This window comes from Erithacus rubecula (genome assembly GCF_903797595.1).
Source record: "Erithacus rubecula genome assembly, chromosome: 1".
NCBI lineage: Eukaryota > Metazoa > Chordata > Aves > Passeriformes > Muscicapidae > Erithacus > Erithacus rubecula.
The window spans coordinates 97,297,917-97,316,852 of NC_136658.1; the positions used below are offsets into that span (position 1 = coordinate 97,297,917).

The 18,936-nt window shown below is 35.5% G+C and overlaps 1 protein-coding gene across 1 annotated transcript in view; it reads right to left on the minus strand.

Annotated features, from left to right (window-relative positions):
• Window positions 1-646: 646 nt before the first annotated feature.
• ADGRG2 (adhesion G protein-coupled receptor G2) overlaps window positions 647-18,936 on the minus strand; it is a 56,010-nt gene continuing 37,720 nt past the window's right edge. Inside the window, exons 13-28 of the mRNA XM_079323627.1 lie at window positions 17,747-17,829; window positions 17,022-17,082; window positions 15,858-16,531; window positions 14,067-14,265; window positions 13,562-13,718; window positions 11,362-11,511; window positions 11,018-11,140; window positions 9,848-9,893; window positions 9,639-9,742; window positions 8,939-9,063; window positions 7,906-8,174; window positions 7,116-7,215; window positions 6,530-6,804; window positions 4,900-5,001; window positions 4,016-4,168; window positions 647-997 (exon numbers count right to left, since the gene is read on the minus strand). Of these exons, the coding sequence (XP_079179753.1) occupies window positions 813-997; window positions 4,016-4,168; window positions 4,900-5,001; window positions 6,530-6,804; window positions 7,116-7,215; window positions 7,906-8,174; window positions 8,939-9,063; window positions 9,639-9,742; window positions 9,848-9,893; window positions 11,018-11,140; window positions 11,362-11,511; window positions 13,562-13,718; window positions 14,067-14,265; window positions 15,858-16,531; window positions 17,022-17,082; window positions 17,747-17,829 (2,806 nt within the window). The 3' untranslated portion in view covers window positions 647-812. The remainder of the gene's footprint in view (window positions 998-4,015; window positions 4,169-4,899; window positions 5,002-6,529; window positions 6,805-7,115; window positions 7,216-7,905; window positions 8,175-8,938; window positions 9,064-9,638; window positions 9,743-9,847; window positions 9,894-11,017; window positions 11,141-11,361; window positions 11,512-13,561; window positions 13,719-14,066; window positions 14,266-15,857; window positions 16,532-17,021; window positions 17,083-17,746; window positions 17,830-18,936) is intronic.

Consider the following 18,936-nt stretch of genomic DNA (forward strand, 5'->3'; position numbering starts at 1 on the left):
TACTTAGTAACCTACTGACTATTTTATTTAGTGCTCCATTCATGGCAGGCACTCTCCTTGAATTATACCAAATTTCTATTCCTCTATCGTGTACTAAAAGGTAGCTAAATCTTCAAGACCAATTGTGTTTGTTATTTACAGTTCTGCACCTAGTGAATATATTCAAACCACTAAGTGATCCACTTACTAGACAAATTAACTTTTGTATCATTTTATGTTAACTAAAGAAAAAATGCAAACTTACAATAAAAATTACAAACAAAAACCAGTTATTTTTCTATACATGGTATATTTAAAATTATATTACAAGAAATAAATATAAAAGTGTCACTGAGAGGTTGATATTTTCTGCTTATGTACATATTTGCAGAGTTTGATACTAAAACGTACAAAAAGTTGAAGACAGTGTAGCTAACATTTTTAAAGTTAACATCGTTTGTATGCACAATTTGTAACTTTCTACATTTATACAATACTAATAAGTATTATATCCAGATAAACTTAATTGTAATGAAAAAAGTCTAAATAAAACTTTCATTTAAATGTAAAAAGAAACCCTCAAAAAACCCCACTCTGCTGAATAAACAAAATGGAAGTGTGCCAGCTGTAATCTGACATCCAATACCTTGTCAAAACAGTAGGTTTCTTTTCTTCTTTTTTAAATAATTGTCCTTGTCAATCCATTGCACGGCTGCCTTGAAGTTCCAGTACCATATATTAAATAAAATCAGTTCTTGGTCTGCTCACATTACGTAAAACTGCTAAAGTAAAACTCTACTCCACACTGTAAAACTGTGCTGTTTAAAAGAAAATCACATTTTCTCCATAGAACTTAGACTTCCTCTCTTAGGAGTCCTTCTGTGTGAGATTTGGCTTTCTTGGCTGCCAGTATCATCCTTGTCTTGAAATACAAGTTGTTTGCCTGAAAAGTCATGGAGACACACATCACCATTCTGTACAGTGAAACAAACACCATTCTTCTCACTGGAAAGATGGCCTGTTGAAACAAAAAAGTGCATCCCCTATGAGAAAGGTCCAGAATCAAGCCTCCCATGCTTTTTTAGTCACTGTAGGGAGTTCACACACTTTTCATTTTATCCCTGCAACAATTTTAAAATGTGTATTTTTGGTAAATATTTTGTATGCATTTCTTTTCCTGTATGAAATCCTGATACTTGAGAGATGTTCATGTATTTATGCACAAGGATTCTATATCTTAAGCAATGAAGGTGACAATTCTCAAAATGTAGACTTGACTTGGAATAAGTATCACTAGAATGATTTGCTTTATCAAATTTAGTTTTAAAGGTATCTCAGGTGTGCCATGCATCTGAAAGAAGAAAGTGAGAATACAAGGAAATATTTTTTTTGTTGCATTTAAAAGGAATTCAGCTTACAGCATTTACTTCTGAAGGATAATCAGAATATGGCCTAGGTCTGATCATGGGTCAAAAATCTTATTTAGACTGCAGAGAATCTTACACATTTAGATAAATCCACAATGAACACATCAAATATCACTGCTGACTGAAGCCTTTTAATTAAATGGTCCACAAATGTTTAGTTCACTATATAAATCTCCTGCTTCTATGTATCATATTCAAGCAAATATTTTTAATGAGAATTTGGGTCTTTTTATTTTAAGTATTTGTGCAAATACTTCGGTTTGGATTTTTTAAACATTTAGTTATTAATTTAAGCAGCTATAAGCACTTAAACAGGCACAAATGTAGACAGGGTAAGATGAGCAGAAGAGCTTTGTTCATTAATTCAAATAAGAAAAAGGTTGAAATTATAGACAATAACCATACTTGCTAACACTGTGATTGTTATTTAACCCCTTGGCTAACACTGTTTTATCTTAGGAGTGTTCAAAATAGCTGTGCCCTAATGTTAGGGCAAAAGCTGAGAAGAAAATAAGGCTTTTCTGTGAAGAAATTCAGAAAGGTGGTTTGTGTTCCTCAGTGAGGAAATCTGCAGGAAATCTGCCATGTGATACCTAATGGTTCTGAAACATGCAAATCTGCAAGAGAAAAACTGAAAATAAAGAAATATTAGAATGCCATGAAAATATGAAGTCCAGTAGGAAAGCAAAGTCACAGGCTATATAGACATCCCAAACTTACCATGGTAAGTCATTCAGTCCTGAATCTGGAATAGCATTTCAGTAGAAGAAGTGAGGCTGAAACCATAACGTGTTTACAGCTCAGTGTATTTATAACATAGGTATTAATTTCTACAGTGTTTTTGGTGGTTTTGGAAGTTGCTTTTTAAAATGAAGTGTTGCAATGTTATTTTCAAGTTCCAGCTTTGAGAGGAGAGCAATCAGGTGCAGTAAATTAGAAGGTCCATGTCTAATACCAATTACAACTACTGCTACTAGCAGCAGTCCAATACCTTCTGGAGGCATTAACCCAGCTCTTCTGAGATACAACTGCCCCATGTTTGGATGATTAGGTGTAAGGAATTGCCTCCAAGAGCTTTGCTGGGAGCTGTCCAAGCATAGGTTAAGCTTCTTCTTACTGAAGTTCTAAGGGCCCAGAAGAACTATTTAGTCAAACTATGCAGGCAAGGCAAGATACAACCCTCTTGATATGAATGGAGGACGTGGTATGAGGTTCACAGCACTCAAAATAGACAATAAAATAGGAAATTAGGCGTGTCACCCAAAATATCCATGTTTGTAAGTGCACAGGAACAACGTTTTATCAGTTCTTTCAGCTGCTTTTGTCCAAGAAGCTTTTGGCACTGGACATACAGACATCTACACTGGAAAGGTCTGATTATGTGAATTAGTAGGACAGAATTGGAGCACATCCAACAGAATTGGCATAATTCAATGGTTTAGGTCATCAATTTAGCATCTCATTTTAAAATACTCAAAAGAACAAAACATTTTCCAGAAAGCCACAACAGGCTCATTCACTCAGTTGCTACAACAAACAAGTTCAATAGAACATTTTTGCTATCTTTCTTTCTGTTGAGAAAAGCAGTCAAAATGCTTTTGTAGCTATGTATAAGCATGTCAGATGTTGGAGGGAGAGATGGCTTCTTTCTTAAGAATAATTAACATAGCAGGGAAAAAAGAACCCAACAAGACATGCAGACTTCTGTGCCTGAAAATTTCTCTCTTTGAAAGGAAATACTCCTACCTAAAAATATTGCCTTACTTTGTATTTTATCATAGTGAATGTTACTGAATTCTGGCTCTCAACTGATCTGTTAGATAAAAAGTATGTTAATTATTTCATTATGTGGCATCCAAACAAGGAGATTTTAAAAATTAATGTAAAAAACCCTCAATTTGGAAAGCTGTTCAGGGCATATCCAAATGCCATCTCCCAAAGAGTTGTGATTTCTCTGCAATGTACACTTAGTACACTCAAAGGAACTATAACCTCTAACTCACACAAGAATTCCATAGCATTTACTCTGTACATCTGAGAGGTTATCTGCTGATACAATCCTGTCATTACATGCTGTCTTCTGACAGCACAGGCCAAGAAATGAGGACAACACAGCCTTTCCAAGCATGTTCAACAACTTCATAATAAACATTCTAGTTGACAACATGACTTCTTAGCCTCAACTCTTGATCAATTGAGGAAAATACCTCAGGCACACAGGAATAATGTCGTCTGAGTTTTGTTTGACTTAGGGTTTTATACATTCCAGATTTGTAAGTTATAATTCAGTTTGAAAAACTGATTATTTTTATTGAGAGCTCAAATCAGCAGCATGACATGTGCCCTGCAAGAGTGTGCAGAACTAGATTATGTTCAGTGAAAAAAGATCAGTTTTTAGTAAGTTCATTCAACGGTGATTCATATCTAGTTTTGTCAACAGACAAGCCACAGCAAATTGCAAATAAAGCTAAGTGCAGTGCTACTTACACCTGCATTTCAACTTACCAGGAACAGAGCAGAGGGCAGCAGTGCAGAGGACAGTACTGTGTTAGAACAGGAAGGATGGAGAATTTTACTTCTGAAGAAATACTATTTTGCATTATACTTACCATTTCCATTTGCATGAACTGAATAATCATTATTCATCAGCAGTGTTGTAGAGTTAGTGGAGTTGCTGTTTGATTGTAAAGAATTGGAAGAACTTGATACTCCTTGATTTACAGTCTGCTTCTTTAAACCATTCGTAGCAGTTCTACTCCAGTCTAAAACAGTAACACAAGTCACACAAGCACTACATAAAAATATAGTTAATAATGCAACTGAATTGATGTAAAACCAAGGCTTTATATACTTCTTGCAGTATTCTATACAGAATTATATTTTCATAAGAATTTAATTATTCTTGATGTTTAAAATTATTTAAATCTAGCTCCTTTTCTCTTGTCCCTTTTAAAAATACAAGAAGCCAACTGTCATAGTCTTACAACTGCAGACCAGATCAGAAACATAACTGAAGTGCAATTGATTCTCTAAGTGAAAATGTATAAAAAGTACGTGGCTTTACAAGAGGTCAACTACTTAGTAACAAAATAGCATAAAGTAATTAATGTTTTTTTTGAACCATGCTTCACTTTGTTTTTGTGGAAGTCACTGGTAAAACTACGGTTGACCCAGAAGCTGGAACAACTCTTACCGTTTCTAACTGACCAAAAGTCTTCTGCAAAGACATGCCTTTACCCTGCAGTGGAAGAGGTCATCTCTTATCAGTTAACAGCTTAAGGCAACAGCATGTAAACATGCAAGAGCTGCATCAGTTACCACCTTTAAAGAGTATAATTTTGGAGTTTTACTGTATCTTGGATAATAAATTAGAACTGCAACTGCAGCAACATGATCAATTGCTTCTTTTTTTTTTTTTCTTGTAATTGTTACAAAATACCAGGAACTTAACACTAAATATAAGTATTCAGAAGTTAAAAAAAGAAAAATTTACCAGAATTTTCAGCCAGCCTGAATTTCCCACAACAAAGATATCTTCTCCACTGTTTACGGACATTCTCCTTTGTTACACAGTAGAAGATGAAAATGAAGAACCCTGCAAAACAGTAACATAAAAGACTGTTGCAAAATTCACTTTTACTACTTCCTGATGAACAATGTTTTGCTTTTCTTTCATTTATTTTAAATTTCTAATAAAAAGTAATGACACCTTTCTTTCCTGAAAAAGTTTACAACTCTGAACACTACAGAGCACTTTTTCCTTACATAGATTACAGGAATCATATACATTAAAAAAAAAAAACCAAAAACAACAAATGCAACCAAATGTATGAAGTGTGTAAAGTTTCCTTCTATCAAACAAAAAGGGAAAAATTCTGTTGATCTTGAAATTTACTTAATGCTTTTGGAAAAAATCTCAAAGCAATGTCAGAGAGGGTGTGATAGCACAATCAGACTATGAAGCTTCTTTCAGCACATGGGGTGACTGTGTTACATCTTTTATTAGCAGCTAACCTGTTACCACCAATGCTACAAATTTTGAGCATTCATACAAATAAAATAATTCATATCTAAAATAATAATAAATGGTACTCCCTTTACCATGATTCCAAATATTTTCTAGAAGAGATGGTGTTTATCCCATCTCCAACCAGTGCCACTTTACAGTCTCTTTGTCTACTTCTCATTCACTACTAACTGACATAGGGTGGCATCTAGCTCTCCTGCTAAAAATTGCACCATGATTTCCCCCTTTAAGGGAAAGTGGCACACAGTCTTTGCACAGTTTCCAACCTGTAATGGGAAACAGTTGTATTAGGTTTAGAATTAGTAGTAAATAATAGCAAATCAACACATCGAATAGGGGAGAGGTGTACACACTGAACTGCAATTTTAATTGCTTTAGTCTCTCTGGGAAATTACTCAGCCAGTCATCTAAGTGCCATTTAAGAAGTTTGAATCCAAACTTCAGAAGGGCAGTTCAGGTATATTTAGGACACCGTGGACAGCCACAATATCTCCGATATTTATATTTTATATAAAAGTCTTTGCAGCAACTCTGCTTTCAGATATGTCCAGTAGCACCCTACCCTTTGCAAAACTTCCTGTTTTCATATCCACTTCCCACATGTTCTTAAGTACTATACAGGTCATGCTTAAGAGTTGGGTCACTAACTTTTAGATGTTGCAGCCTTGCCTGTCTCAATGACCCTTTGCTGAATGTCAAACCTCCTCCTGAAGCCTTAGGGGAACTGAAGAAATTATATCATTTTCACTACATTAATTGCATTCTAAGTTGAACACTTAGAGTAACTGCGTATTCAAAATTTATCTGTTTATTAGTGACTGTGACTATTCCAGGGATATCTAGTTTGCATACACTTTTAAAATGGCAATATTTATGAATATACCATGCCTATATAAATAGTATCTAGTTTCTCTGTACCTTATCATAACAAAACTGCAATTTACTGTAAAGCAGTAGCATCTCATCTCTAATATAATTAATAGGATACTGCATATATCAAAGTTAAATTTTTACTGCTAAATCAAGAAAATGACATTTCAAAATTTTTAGTTTGTTGTATTATACACAGGAAGCTGTTACATGGAGGACAGCTTACCTTGCAAAGTGTTGAAAATAGTAAAGAGGAACGTAAAAACTTCATTTACTGTGAAGAAAGCAAACCCCCAAGTAATTCCCAACAAGAATGTGAGGCCAGCAACACTCCTAAGGTCTTGGATACTGGTTTTCCTTTGAGCACCGAGTTGTTTCTTCTTTTTGATACGACAGAGCTGGATCAGCACAACAATGAACATGCTGATATTGATCAGGAATATCAGGCAAAAGTATCCCACAGCAGTAATATAGAAGACAATTCTATTTTTGATCCAGCAGCTAGAACAAAAAAAACAGCCTGTCAAACATTATTGAAAACAGAAAATAAGTGAAATAAACATAAGAAAAACTTGGTAGTTTGATGCACATGCAAACCATTTTTGCCTTTTTACCAAAAAAAGTGGGTTTTTGGCCAAAGGATATGAGCCTTCATAGAGGCAATAATCCTAAAACACATGAGATACTGTAGAGTTATACCATTTCAAGCACTGCTATTGCTTCCTTGCCTTCCTCCCCTTTACTTTAAAGAAAAGCAATTTGTAGGACCTCCCCCACCCTCACCTCCCCCAAAGAACCTCCCTTTAACTCACAATTCATCAGGTCCATTTATTGAAACCTTTCCCGTGGTTATAAGTCCATAATTATCCGGTGATATTGCCAACACAATGGCCACAACTACTGCTGGTAACCCTAAAAGATAGGACCAAACACATACATAAGAATCCTAACAGAGATAGTACTATGAGGATTTTCAATTACTGTATTTTCTAAAAAATTTACACTTGCTTCTGAAATCTGGCTGTTGAATTCTGCTGACCACTAGCTGTCTGAAATATTCCAGTGTTCAAACTGCTCAGGAGCACAACTTGCAAAGAAACAAGAGGAGTCCTCTACAGTCAGCTCCAAAACTTTCTGAATAAACCAACAAATACCAACAGCCTTCAAAATTATTCAAAATATCTCTTACAGGATAACAGATTTTCTTTCCCACATATGTTTTAAGAAACAAATATGAGATAAAGAAGGCCCAGAATCTCTTCATCCTTTATCCAGTTAGACCTGATGTTGCAGCTTGTTGTTAGCAACAGTGCTATTCCAGAAATACAATATATATACTTATTGGCATTCTCAAAATAATGGAAGCATGCACTTTCAAAATTGGTCATATTTTACTAGCACAAGGAAAATTTATTATTATCCCTTTGCATTGCAGAAACTTCAGTTCTGCAACTGAGGGGACTCCATGCCTCAGAAAGGTGGAATATATTTCATAACATTTAATGATTGCCTAATTTTCATTTCTGACCTGTGCCACATTCACTGAAATACTTGATAAGAGGAATTATCTATTTAGAATAAAAAAGGAAAAAAAATACGTACCCCAACCAACAGCACAAAATTTAAGAATGTATTTCCGTACATAAGTGTTAAAGACTTTCACAAGGGCCAGGTACATGTGGAAAGCCTCCAGGCCCATCCAGGTGAAGGAAACCAAGAGAAAATAGTGAAGAAATACTGCAACTGCAATGCATAGGCCTCGTGTATCATACAGTGCAATCCATGAGTCAAGGAGAAAAGCTAAGTTGAGTAGAAGTAATGCAGCACACAACTGAATAAGTATTTTGGAGGGGTAGTCTCTCCGGATTTTCCTTAAAAAAAAAAAAAATAAAGCAAATTTGTGAGATGACATCAGCTTTCTGTGGTTCCCTGGCTTATTTCCTCTCCTGCAGTCCTTGGTATTCACAAATGCCAAGAATAAAAAATTTTACATTTTCATTCATATACAATGCTTCATGTGTTGCATTTATACATGGAGAGAATAATTTACAACATACTTCCAAATTAATGGTCTGCATATATAAGGTTTTTTAGAAAAGGTTACATAAATACAAACAATAACTTGGAGTCAAAGTGTTTAGTACCACATTTTTGGGGTTTTTTATACTGTATGTTGGACTTCTTGTTACATTGTGGCCCAAAACATGTCTGTTCTTTATTGCTAAACTAGATCAAGCTTTTGACTGGGTGTCTGAAACCTTCTTAGAAACAAGTCCCAATCTTAGAATAATGAGAGAATAAAGAAAGAATACAAATTCTTTTAAAAATGTTCAAATTATGTACTTCTTTTTGTATGTTGTATCTTAAATATACATTCCCTACACTTCTATTATGATAAGACATTATAAAATACTTCAGAGTGCTACTTCTTTACTTCTTACTGCCTAGAGCTTCATGATAATTCACTTATTCATAACATTTCTGAAGACTGAATCAACACCTTCCTGGTGAACTGGCCAAATCTGTGAATTATTTGTGGAGAAAGAATCCATAACTACTGAAAAGGATTTCTCAGTGAAGATTATAATCAATCACAATTGAATAATAATGGGAGTTCAGCTGAATGATTACTTACTCAAAGGCTATGTAGGTCACAAGGGTAACAGAAAGAAAAATTGCAGAGAGGCCACAGCCTATATACGATATGAAAGTCAGTACCAATTCTTGTGTGGGATTCAAAGGAATATTTCCATACAAGTCCTAAAACAGAAACAGAAGTTATTTTCAGATAACAGGTTTATTTAATGGAAAAAGATTAAAAAACCACCAAAATAAATCAAAATGCACCTTTCCCTCTACACTCCTAAATAAAAAAACGACAGCATTCTTTTCACCATGTCTCTTATAAAAGGTTAGATTAAAAAAAAAAAAAGCCAATCTAGTCATGTAAAGAGCAGGGAACTGGGACTCCATGATCATTTTGGGTACCTTTCAACTTGAGATATTATAATTCTATGACTCTAATAATGAAAACCCATTTGATTAAAAATTTGTTCTAAATTTGATTTCCTAAACTTTATTTCCAAGAGTATAAAAAGCTGCCTAAATGTAAAAGCTGCAGCACTTCAAGATTTTTTTTCCTCCAGCAGAACCCATGGACTCCCATTCAACAAGGACCAATTGCATGGCTATCCATATTAACACTAAAGTGAATAAAACCTGAATATTATTAATTAGGTTGTATGAGCTTATTGGGTCTTCACGGGCTTAAGACAACTCAAGGTCAAATGTGTTCTTGAACAAGTGTAGGATTGCATAATTTTTAAAACAATTACCATCAAAACTGCAAAACTTGTGAGATGGTTGCATGAACAGACTGTTTCATTTACTCTGCTTTCTTTAACTGTGCAACCTTCATATGACCAGCCTCCATGTCCACCTGTTAAAAAAAGCAGCTTTGTTATTCATAAAAGGCTTTATTTATATTAACATGAATTAACATAGCTAAAACAGCATAGCATCTTGGATGATCTCAAGTACTTACCATTTTTATTGAAGTCCCAAAAAACACATCTAACCGTTGAATTATCCTGTTTAGAAGTAAAAAGAAAAAAAACCCAAAAATAACTTACTGAACTGTGAATTCAGATCAAATTATTTATGAGTGATTTACAAAATTCATGCAAGAATAAACACTGTATACAGCAAATATGCCTGTTCTACAAGAACACAAAATTAATTTAGGTGTATAAAAGGATTAATATTGCAAACTGCATGCAAAAATATGCTGAAAAATTTTAAGTCACCAGACAGGAGCTAGCTCTTGTGCTTATGCAAAGATTGTGTTCCTGGTAGAACCTTTTGAATACTCTTTCACCATATAAATTCTTGGGATTTCTTCTCCTTCCAGACTTCATAACTTTTGAAGTCATGACCACACAGAAAAGGAAAAACCTTTTCATTTGCAAACATGTGATCACTTCCTACTATCACAATGTTAAAACATTTACACATAGATTTACCCCCACATATGCAAATTCTATAAACACCAGCAGAAATACACTATATTGCTATAAATACCAATACTTCTACAGTTTTATTTCAAAACTCATTATTAAGTCAAAACAAGTAAAGATGCCACTGAGCCAGTTCCTGAAAACAGCTTCAGGTGCATAGGCAGAATTCCTACATTTTTCACTTTATAATAACTGAGTATTTTAAACTCTCTTATGATAGAAGATAGAATACTTTAATCCTTGATGCTCCTTTTAGAAAGGGATGGTGTAAAAATCCTAATACTTCCAGATAACACAATCCTGTGTTTCAGTTCCCCTAAGAAAAAATACTTATTTTCTGGCCATGCAACACCCACAAATGTCATGACTGCAGCATTTACCATAGCAACTTACACTGTCAGTCTTCCCTCTAAGAGCTTTTATTCTTTGTAGAATATAACAGAAGAGTAAATAAGAAAGATAATAGCTGGATGAATTTCTGATAGAGCAAAATTACCTTACACTACTTGAGAACCAAAATTTCTATCAGTGGTAAATAAACAAATAGGAGTGAATTTTAATGTCTGGGTGGAGATGAAATGTCCACACTAGTAAAGCAGAACAAGCTGACATGTACTCCTAGCAAAATGTATCCACTACAACAACTTCAGTGGAGGCAACAAAACTGTACTTTAAGTCTCCCAAAATGTAAATTTTACCTGATTAGGCTTGATATTCTGCAAAATGACAGTAACATTTGCCCTTAAGTTGCTAATTGTGAGGTTAGCAACACTTGATGATATAACACCACTGATTAAAGATGCATTCTTCAAGGACACATCCTGGAATGACAAAAAAAGTCCCAGATTTTAAAATCTTAAAGGAAACAATATTAGAGTATATCACCCACAAGCTCATTTACTATGTGGAACAAGCTCTGGACAAAAATAATTACTCTTTAAGTGAGAAGTTTCAAAATGTGTTTTGTGGGGAAAAAAAATCCATTTATATTTTGCTCTAAGCTTAAATTTAAAATTCTTATGAACAGTGGGCCAAAAAATACCTGGAACACAGTGGTCATTTTAAAGAAGTTGAATATAATTCTAGAAGCCAACTCCAACTCTTCAGTGGGTAAATTTTTCAGCAATGATGAAGGAAGTGTAATTGATCCAAGATTATTTAAATTCTGAATTCTCTGAACTCCTAGAGAGATCTGAAAAATAAACACCAGGATTATGCTTTGTTTCAGCCTCCAAATAAAAAAAAAAAAAAAAAGGTTTATTTTCAGTTTAAAACTTCAAAGTAAGTATCTCTAATTACTGTCACAAACCCACTGCAGCTCTCATTCCTCTCCTGCTCCAATGAATAAATAGCACATACAGCACTGAAAAATACATCCTATATCATGTCTGCCTACCATTGAAAACAATCTGGCTTTAACCATTTCCCTACAGGGACATAACACACTAATCTGTTTTGTATTGATTTGGAAAAGGTGAGGAGCAAAAACCCAGGTAGCTCTTTGCAACTGTAACTATGTAGGGAGATCAATATTTCACAGCATGAAAGTTTGCAAAGCCAAAGAATTTTTATACCCTGTAGGAAGTATGTCAGAATCCAGGAAAAGTGTAAATAGCCATTATTTGTCAATACATTTTTAAGTTCAGTAGGTGAAGTTTATGCTCTTAGATAAGAACATAAACCCTAACCTATTGATCATCTGGCAAAAATTTCAAAAGTAAACTGGATAAGCTACAATTCAGGTACCTCAAGAGCTTAGTGATTAAATACTGTACAAAAAGGGATCTGAACTTTCACCCATTTTATGTGCTGCACATTTTATGTGCTGTGCTTACAGGCCAGAGAGCTTTGCTCAGTTCAAGATCTCTCAACATTCCTGTCATACATTAGTCCTTACATACAAATATCATCACCTCCTAGTTCCTGGGAGATGTGAAACATTAGTAGTACTGCAGAAATAAATTATCTGAGTATTGAAAGAATGGCTGTAATAAGAGTAACAGTGTGAACTCCCCAAAGTGCCCTAACAATGTGGTTTAACTCATCTGTTTAGACCAGCACATTCCAAATGTTTTTGATCATGCATCCCCTAAAAGTTTTTGAGCAAGAACCTTTCCATACATGTATTAACTAGTCTACTAATATATTATGCAAGTTATAAAATATAAAAGAAAATTAAGGAGATTAAAAATTACTTTTCAAAATGTATTTTTATTTATTAATCATATAAATAACACTTTCCCGCACTGCAGGGGACTGTTGTGTGCACAGCCTGGGGTACTAAAACCCCACTTGGGAGATCACTGTGTAGACAGCCATCAAAGAAATCCTGAATTCCACAAAAGCACTTCTGTTGCTCTAGTTTGAAGGAGATGATACTTATTGAATGTTTTCAGATTTTCATTACCAGTACCATGAAATAAAAAATCATTCCTCAGTAAATAACTATCTGTATGTCAGCACTACCACCTCCTAGTCATCTCACATTCATGCACTATATATTGCTAAAAAATAGAAAAGAATTCAAATGTTAAACATTTATATAATTTTCAGTAACACAGAAAAGTTCCAGTACTACATATGGCTTACGATACATTAAGCTATTTTCTTCTCTGAGTAGGCAGAATGTGTCAAAATTGGTCCAAAACTTTCCATCTCTCCTTGCTTAAGCCTCCAAGGCTGGTATTGTCCATTATTTTCTCTGTCAGGAGGGAGGTTTTGAATGAGATAAAGGGGATCCAACCAAACTTTCTAAGCACTTATTTCTTGGTGAGATGCCATTAGTGACAAATGTTTGAGCATCATTATCCAAGCAACACACATAATAGTTCTTTCTTTGGAACCCTTTACAATTACTTGCTTCCAACAGATGAAGCCATCTTGCAACACTTCTGACAAATTTCAGCACTGTCATGGTGGTTGAATAAATGACTCATAATTCAGCGGGCTTGGGGCAAAGTTATTCTGCCAAACACTGTCCATTCTGCTGTTCTAGCACACCCTCTCCAACAGCTCATTAGTTCTGCCAGTTTCTGCTAAGTCAGCTCTCTCTGACACCTACTTACACAGTTGAAAATTAAAGGAAAAACTGTGAAGCGCTTAGAAAAACAGTATGTAATTAACATGAGCTAAAGATCCTGAAATTGACATAAAGAACAAACTCATGTTCCTATAAATATAAAACCATAAACACTTTAAAATAAATGTTTGACTATTTGCAGATATTGTAAGTGTTTTGTAACCTGGAGATCAGCTGAGTCCTGGACAGCAAAAGACATTTGGTTGGAGCGGATTCTGTTGGTTTTGACAACTGCCAGAGCCAAGGAGGGGGAGACAAATTCCGCAGATGATGTTGATAAGTTTACTTTTAAGCCGATGCAGTCCACCAGTTTTATAATTCTGTTGAGAAAAAGTATATTTAGTATGGCCAAGCACATACATCCAAAATTCTCAAGCAAGTTATGGTTATGGACCAATAATCCGTGAGTGGTGCAAAATGCTCACTTATTATGGTGGCAACAAAACAACCCCCCACATTTTCTATGGCATTGTATTATAGTAGAGCCGAATAATAGAATTAGAATTCTATTAGACATTAGAATAATAATCATTTCACTTTGAACAACTACATTACAGAACAAGAAATATTCTTCTGGATTATGATTATGAAGAAGTGAAACTTGTTGAAGCCAATTTATCAAGACAGTAAATACAACACTCCTCTAATCTATTGCCAGAATGACCTACCTGTTAGAAATTCGTGATGGTAATGGCTGAGAAGCAGTGAGGATACTGCTCACCTCACTAACCATCCTTTCTACATCTTTTGGCTCTATTTTTCCAGCTGCTAAGTCATGTTCTATTTTGGACACAATTTGCTCAGCTGTGGTGACACTGATGGCAGTGTGCACAGAAGTTATATTTGTGGTGGCTGAAAGGGTTTTTCCTGTGACAAATGAAAAGTTAAACATTGTGTTCAACAAATGATATAAGGTTGGATAAGCAGAAAAATTAAACAATTCCCTTGATCAAAAACTAGTATCACTACTCATAAGGTTTCTCAACAAGTTATGCAATTCCTCCCTATCAGCTACTTTGCAGAGAGCAGTAATTTAAATACCATGAAAACATAAAGCAAGGTTTCAAACTGCCAACATTAAATTTGCATTTTATTGATTTGAAAGTTCCACACATCAGACCATTAATATACTAAATAACCTATTATTTTTAATTTTTAGACACTGAACACCTGAACGTAGAGTAAAATCAAGATAGTGTCAGAAATTTGAAAAGAAGCTTGTAAAGATGTGTACAGTTTTCATAAGAAAATGCATAGCCACTAAGAATATTCCCAGTCAATAACAATATTGTAAGGATGATCCAACATTACTGTGCAGTACTTTAAATATTTGGTTAGTTTAAAAAAAAAATCTACCTTGCTCTCTGACTTAATTTTTTGTCCAAAAGACATGTGTTCTAATGGGAATTGAGCATTGTACTACCTATGAGAGTTACTAACAATGGTGTAGGGTGAGGTATCACTCACCATGCCCAAAGGCATCAGAATGTATTTCAAAATATGTGAACACCAAGTGAAAGCTGTCTCAGGGTTTTCACACAGAATAGAATCACAGAATCATTTAGCTTGGAAAAGACTTTTAAGATCATCAAGTCCAGTCTTTGAGTAAACATCACCTTGTAAACTAGATCAGAGCACTGAGTGCCATGTCCAGTTGTACCCTGAACATCTTCAGAGATGGTGACTCCACCACATCCCTGGGCAGCCCATTCCATTGCTTAACTATCCCTTCAGAGAAGAAATTCTTCCTAGTGCCCAGCAACCTCCCTGGCACAGCTTGTGGCCACTTACTCCTATTCTGTCACTGGTTGCCTGGGAGAAGAGGCTGATCCCCATCTGGCTACAATCTCCTTCCAGGGAGTTGTACAGAGTGATAAGGTCACTCCTGAGACTCCACCAGACCCTTCCCCAGCTCTGTTGCCCTTCTCTGGACTCTCTCCAGCACCCCAGGGTTTTTTTTGTAGCGAGGGGTCCAGAAATGGACATGAGGTGTGAAGTGTGGCCTCAGCAGTGCTGAGTGCAGGGGGACAATCACTGCCCTGGTCCTGGTGGCCACACTATTGCTGACACAAGCCAGGATACCACTGGCTTTCTTGGCCACCTGGGCACACCCTCGCTCATGTTCAGCCACTGTTAGCCAGCACTACCAGGTCCTCTTCCTTTGGGAAGCTTTCAGACACTATTCCCAAGCCTGAACTAGGTTGCTGTGGCCAAAGTGCAGGACCCAGCACTTGGCCTTGTTGAGCCTCTCATACAGTTGGCCTTGGCTCATTGATCCAACCTGTCTAGATCCCTCTGTAGAGCCTTCTTACCCTCCAGCAGACCAACACTCCCATCCAAAGTAATTCATAATAATTGTAAGGTCACCTCTCATATATATAACATTGTTCAATGAAGTTTAAAAGAAAATCCAGTATATGGCATTCAAACAAAAATAATTATTTACTTGTCATATTTACCTGGGGTCTCATGGCCATCAGCAGTAGAATGAGGACGAGAAGCTGAGACAGAATGGTTGACAGGACTAATAGTAGGGGTGAAAGGAGTAAGGGGAACAATAGGTACTGTACTAACATTCTTGTGACCAGATATAGATTTGCTTGTAGCAGGGGGAATTTGTGCAACAGATGTGGTGATAGCCTCAAGGTGGCCATTTACAATTGGAAGTTTGTGAGGTTCAGAAGAAGAAAGTGAAGGATGTTTAGTGAAACCTACAGAAGGAGAAAGTAGTGTAAAAGTCTTGTTAAGGTGTGCAGCATCAGATTTAACTGAGAAAGCAGTATTAGTGACAGATTTTGTGGCAGGTATGGGAACAGTGATGGATTTATTGTAAGTTTTGGAAGAAAAAGTTGGCATGGTAGGTTGAGGAAGAGACTCAGAAGAGGAACGTGTAGTGGTAACAGTGGTTGAGGACATAGAATTTTCAGAGATAAGGTTTGTAAAGGGAGATATGGAAAGAGTTCCAGTAAAATAATGCTCTGTGACTGGTGCGACCAGTGGTCTAATTGTGGGGCCTTTTTTGGCAGAAAGTATAGTGGGGGAAATAGAATTAGATTTGAAGAAAGTCTTTTTAGGGAGAGATGGAGAATGAGGGGAAGGAACCCATATAAAATGAGGTGGCACTTGTATAGTACTGTAAAAGAAAAAAAGGCACAAAAATCATGTTAAGTTTAACACTCCTTCTATTTTGAAGAAAACAAGTTATAATAGAGGAATATATATAATTATATGGACATACTAATTAATAATAATGTATATTTTAAAATAAATCAGATTGGATGTTTCCTGCTTCACTATTTAGAGGGTTCTTACATTCCACTTTGCTGCAGTTGTTAACTATCAAGCCCACAAACAAATACCACTACTGCCTTTGTTGCTTGTTCTGAAGGTGAGCTGCTGCTGAACACAAAAGCTAGATGCTACATGGAAAAAAGTTTAAAAAAAGGAATAGGAAGGGAGGGAAGGGAAAGAGGGAGGAAAAGAAGGAGCTACATTGGAAAATGACTGCCAGCTTTTTCTTGTGGAGTCCTTTCTGGCTATTACACTGAAGCATGGAAGTTAACTCTAGCCATGTATTAGGAGATTTAGAAAATAAGCAAGTCAAAATTTGTATTTATACTTACTAAATTTGCAATTCTTCAGCAGTCAAGGAACAATATTTCAGTGATGAACAGCAGCACTGATCTGAGATAACAAAGTAGCATTATCCTTAAGCATAAAAATGGCTGATACCATTAAGTAGAATGTTTAACCACATGTATTATGCCTTTAAACTATAGGATATACTGCATAATTTATTTTGAAGTTTGTTCTCAAATTAGTTTTGCAAAACAAAAGAACACTTGACCAGTCAGAATATTGCCATACTCCCAGACCTTTGTTCAATGCCTGACAAGTTCAGATTTGGTTTGGGTTTGTTGGGTTTTTTTGTTTGTTTTTATTTTTTTTAATTTTAAACAAACCAAAATGCAACACTACAGCTTTTAAAACAGAGAGAAACGGTATGAGCCAGTATTCTATCCTGTCACAATATCACTAAGAAAGCCTGGCTGCTTAACAACCCTTTCAATTCAGATTTTCATTTCAGCAAGACATTTTTGTTCTCAGCTTATTTTACACCTAATCCTTTCAAAGTGTGCTATATTAAAGCAGCTGGCAATTTTATACCAAAATGTTATTTCTATCACATACACCCCCAAAAAACAGAAGGCTGCATTTTTATGTATTTATATTGCTCAAAACAGAAAATATTTTGAACTAAAAGGAACTATCTTGTCTTTTTAGCTACTTGAAGACCACATGTAAAGGTGTAAAATTGTGATGAGACTGTGTTGAAAACATAACTTACCAAGTTGACTTATTTTTGCTTTTTCTGTTAAACTGCTTATATTCTCTCTCTCAGCCAGCTTCATTATGAATTTGCAGTGTGTACTACAATGAGAAGAAAAAAGCTTAAGACACAAGAAACAGAGCTGCCTCATCTTTATAATACATGGAACTAACATCAAATGCTAAATGAAAGCACATTAGCACAAATACCAAGTGTGAAAGCACATTTTTCCTAGTCTTTGTCAGATTTGGGTGTATTTTTAATCCATGTAAACCACTATGCCAGGCTGATTAGAAGCATGATGCATCAGCTTTTGACACTTATTGTCCCTTATCTCTATTATGTCAGTTCATAAATGGAGTCCTCCCTGATCATTGCTGGTCATTTAAGAGTTGATAATTTTGCAAGGATAATATTGTAATCTCCATTATCTTAGTATGCCAGCATTCTCTCATGACTTTAGAGAGAACTTCAGTGACCCATTCAAGCATGTAACTCCATGACTACAATTTGAGGACTCGAAACCCTGCCTAATAGGTAACATCTACTAAAAAATTTTCATATTTAGCAAATGCAAACATAGAGATGAATGAAAAAGTTGCTTTCCAGCTTATAAAAATGAAAAGATTACACTAGTGACTGCCAGTATGTGACATAAAGGTGAGATCTGACTACTTTCATTTTATTTGAGTGTTTTGGGCTTTTCTTTCATCCTAATCCAGGAAGATAAAGTCCAGATTCAAGTATTTGGAGAAATGAAGTTTCACATTTTGTTTTAGAATACAGTGTTCCTACGCTGGTCATTTCAAAGGACAATTTAATGGTGAGTAGCAATTAAACTGAGAGACATCATCTATGTTTCAGGGTTTCCAGGATCACCTCTCTGGAGCAGCTTTGCCCTTCTGATAATCCATGGTTTCCAGACTCTGAACTGGTTACTTCCTCAGGCTCCCCCTACCCCAAAGATGGTTGGTTTTCCCAAGCTGAAGAACAGCAACTTGGGATGTCTCAAGCAAATCCCTCAAAGACTGTATTGTATTCACAAGTTCTGGAATTCTGGTGCTCCCAGTTATGTGACCCAGGTAATACCAAGATGCAGAAGAAATATGACAGGGAAGCCTGAGTTTCAGCACAAGACTAATGAGAAGCAATACATTTGGGTTAAATAAAACCAACAAACTCTAAAAGGTTGTTCCAAAATCACTAAT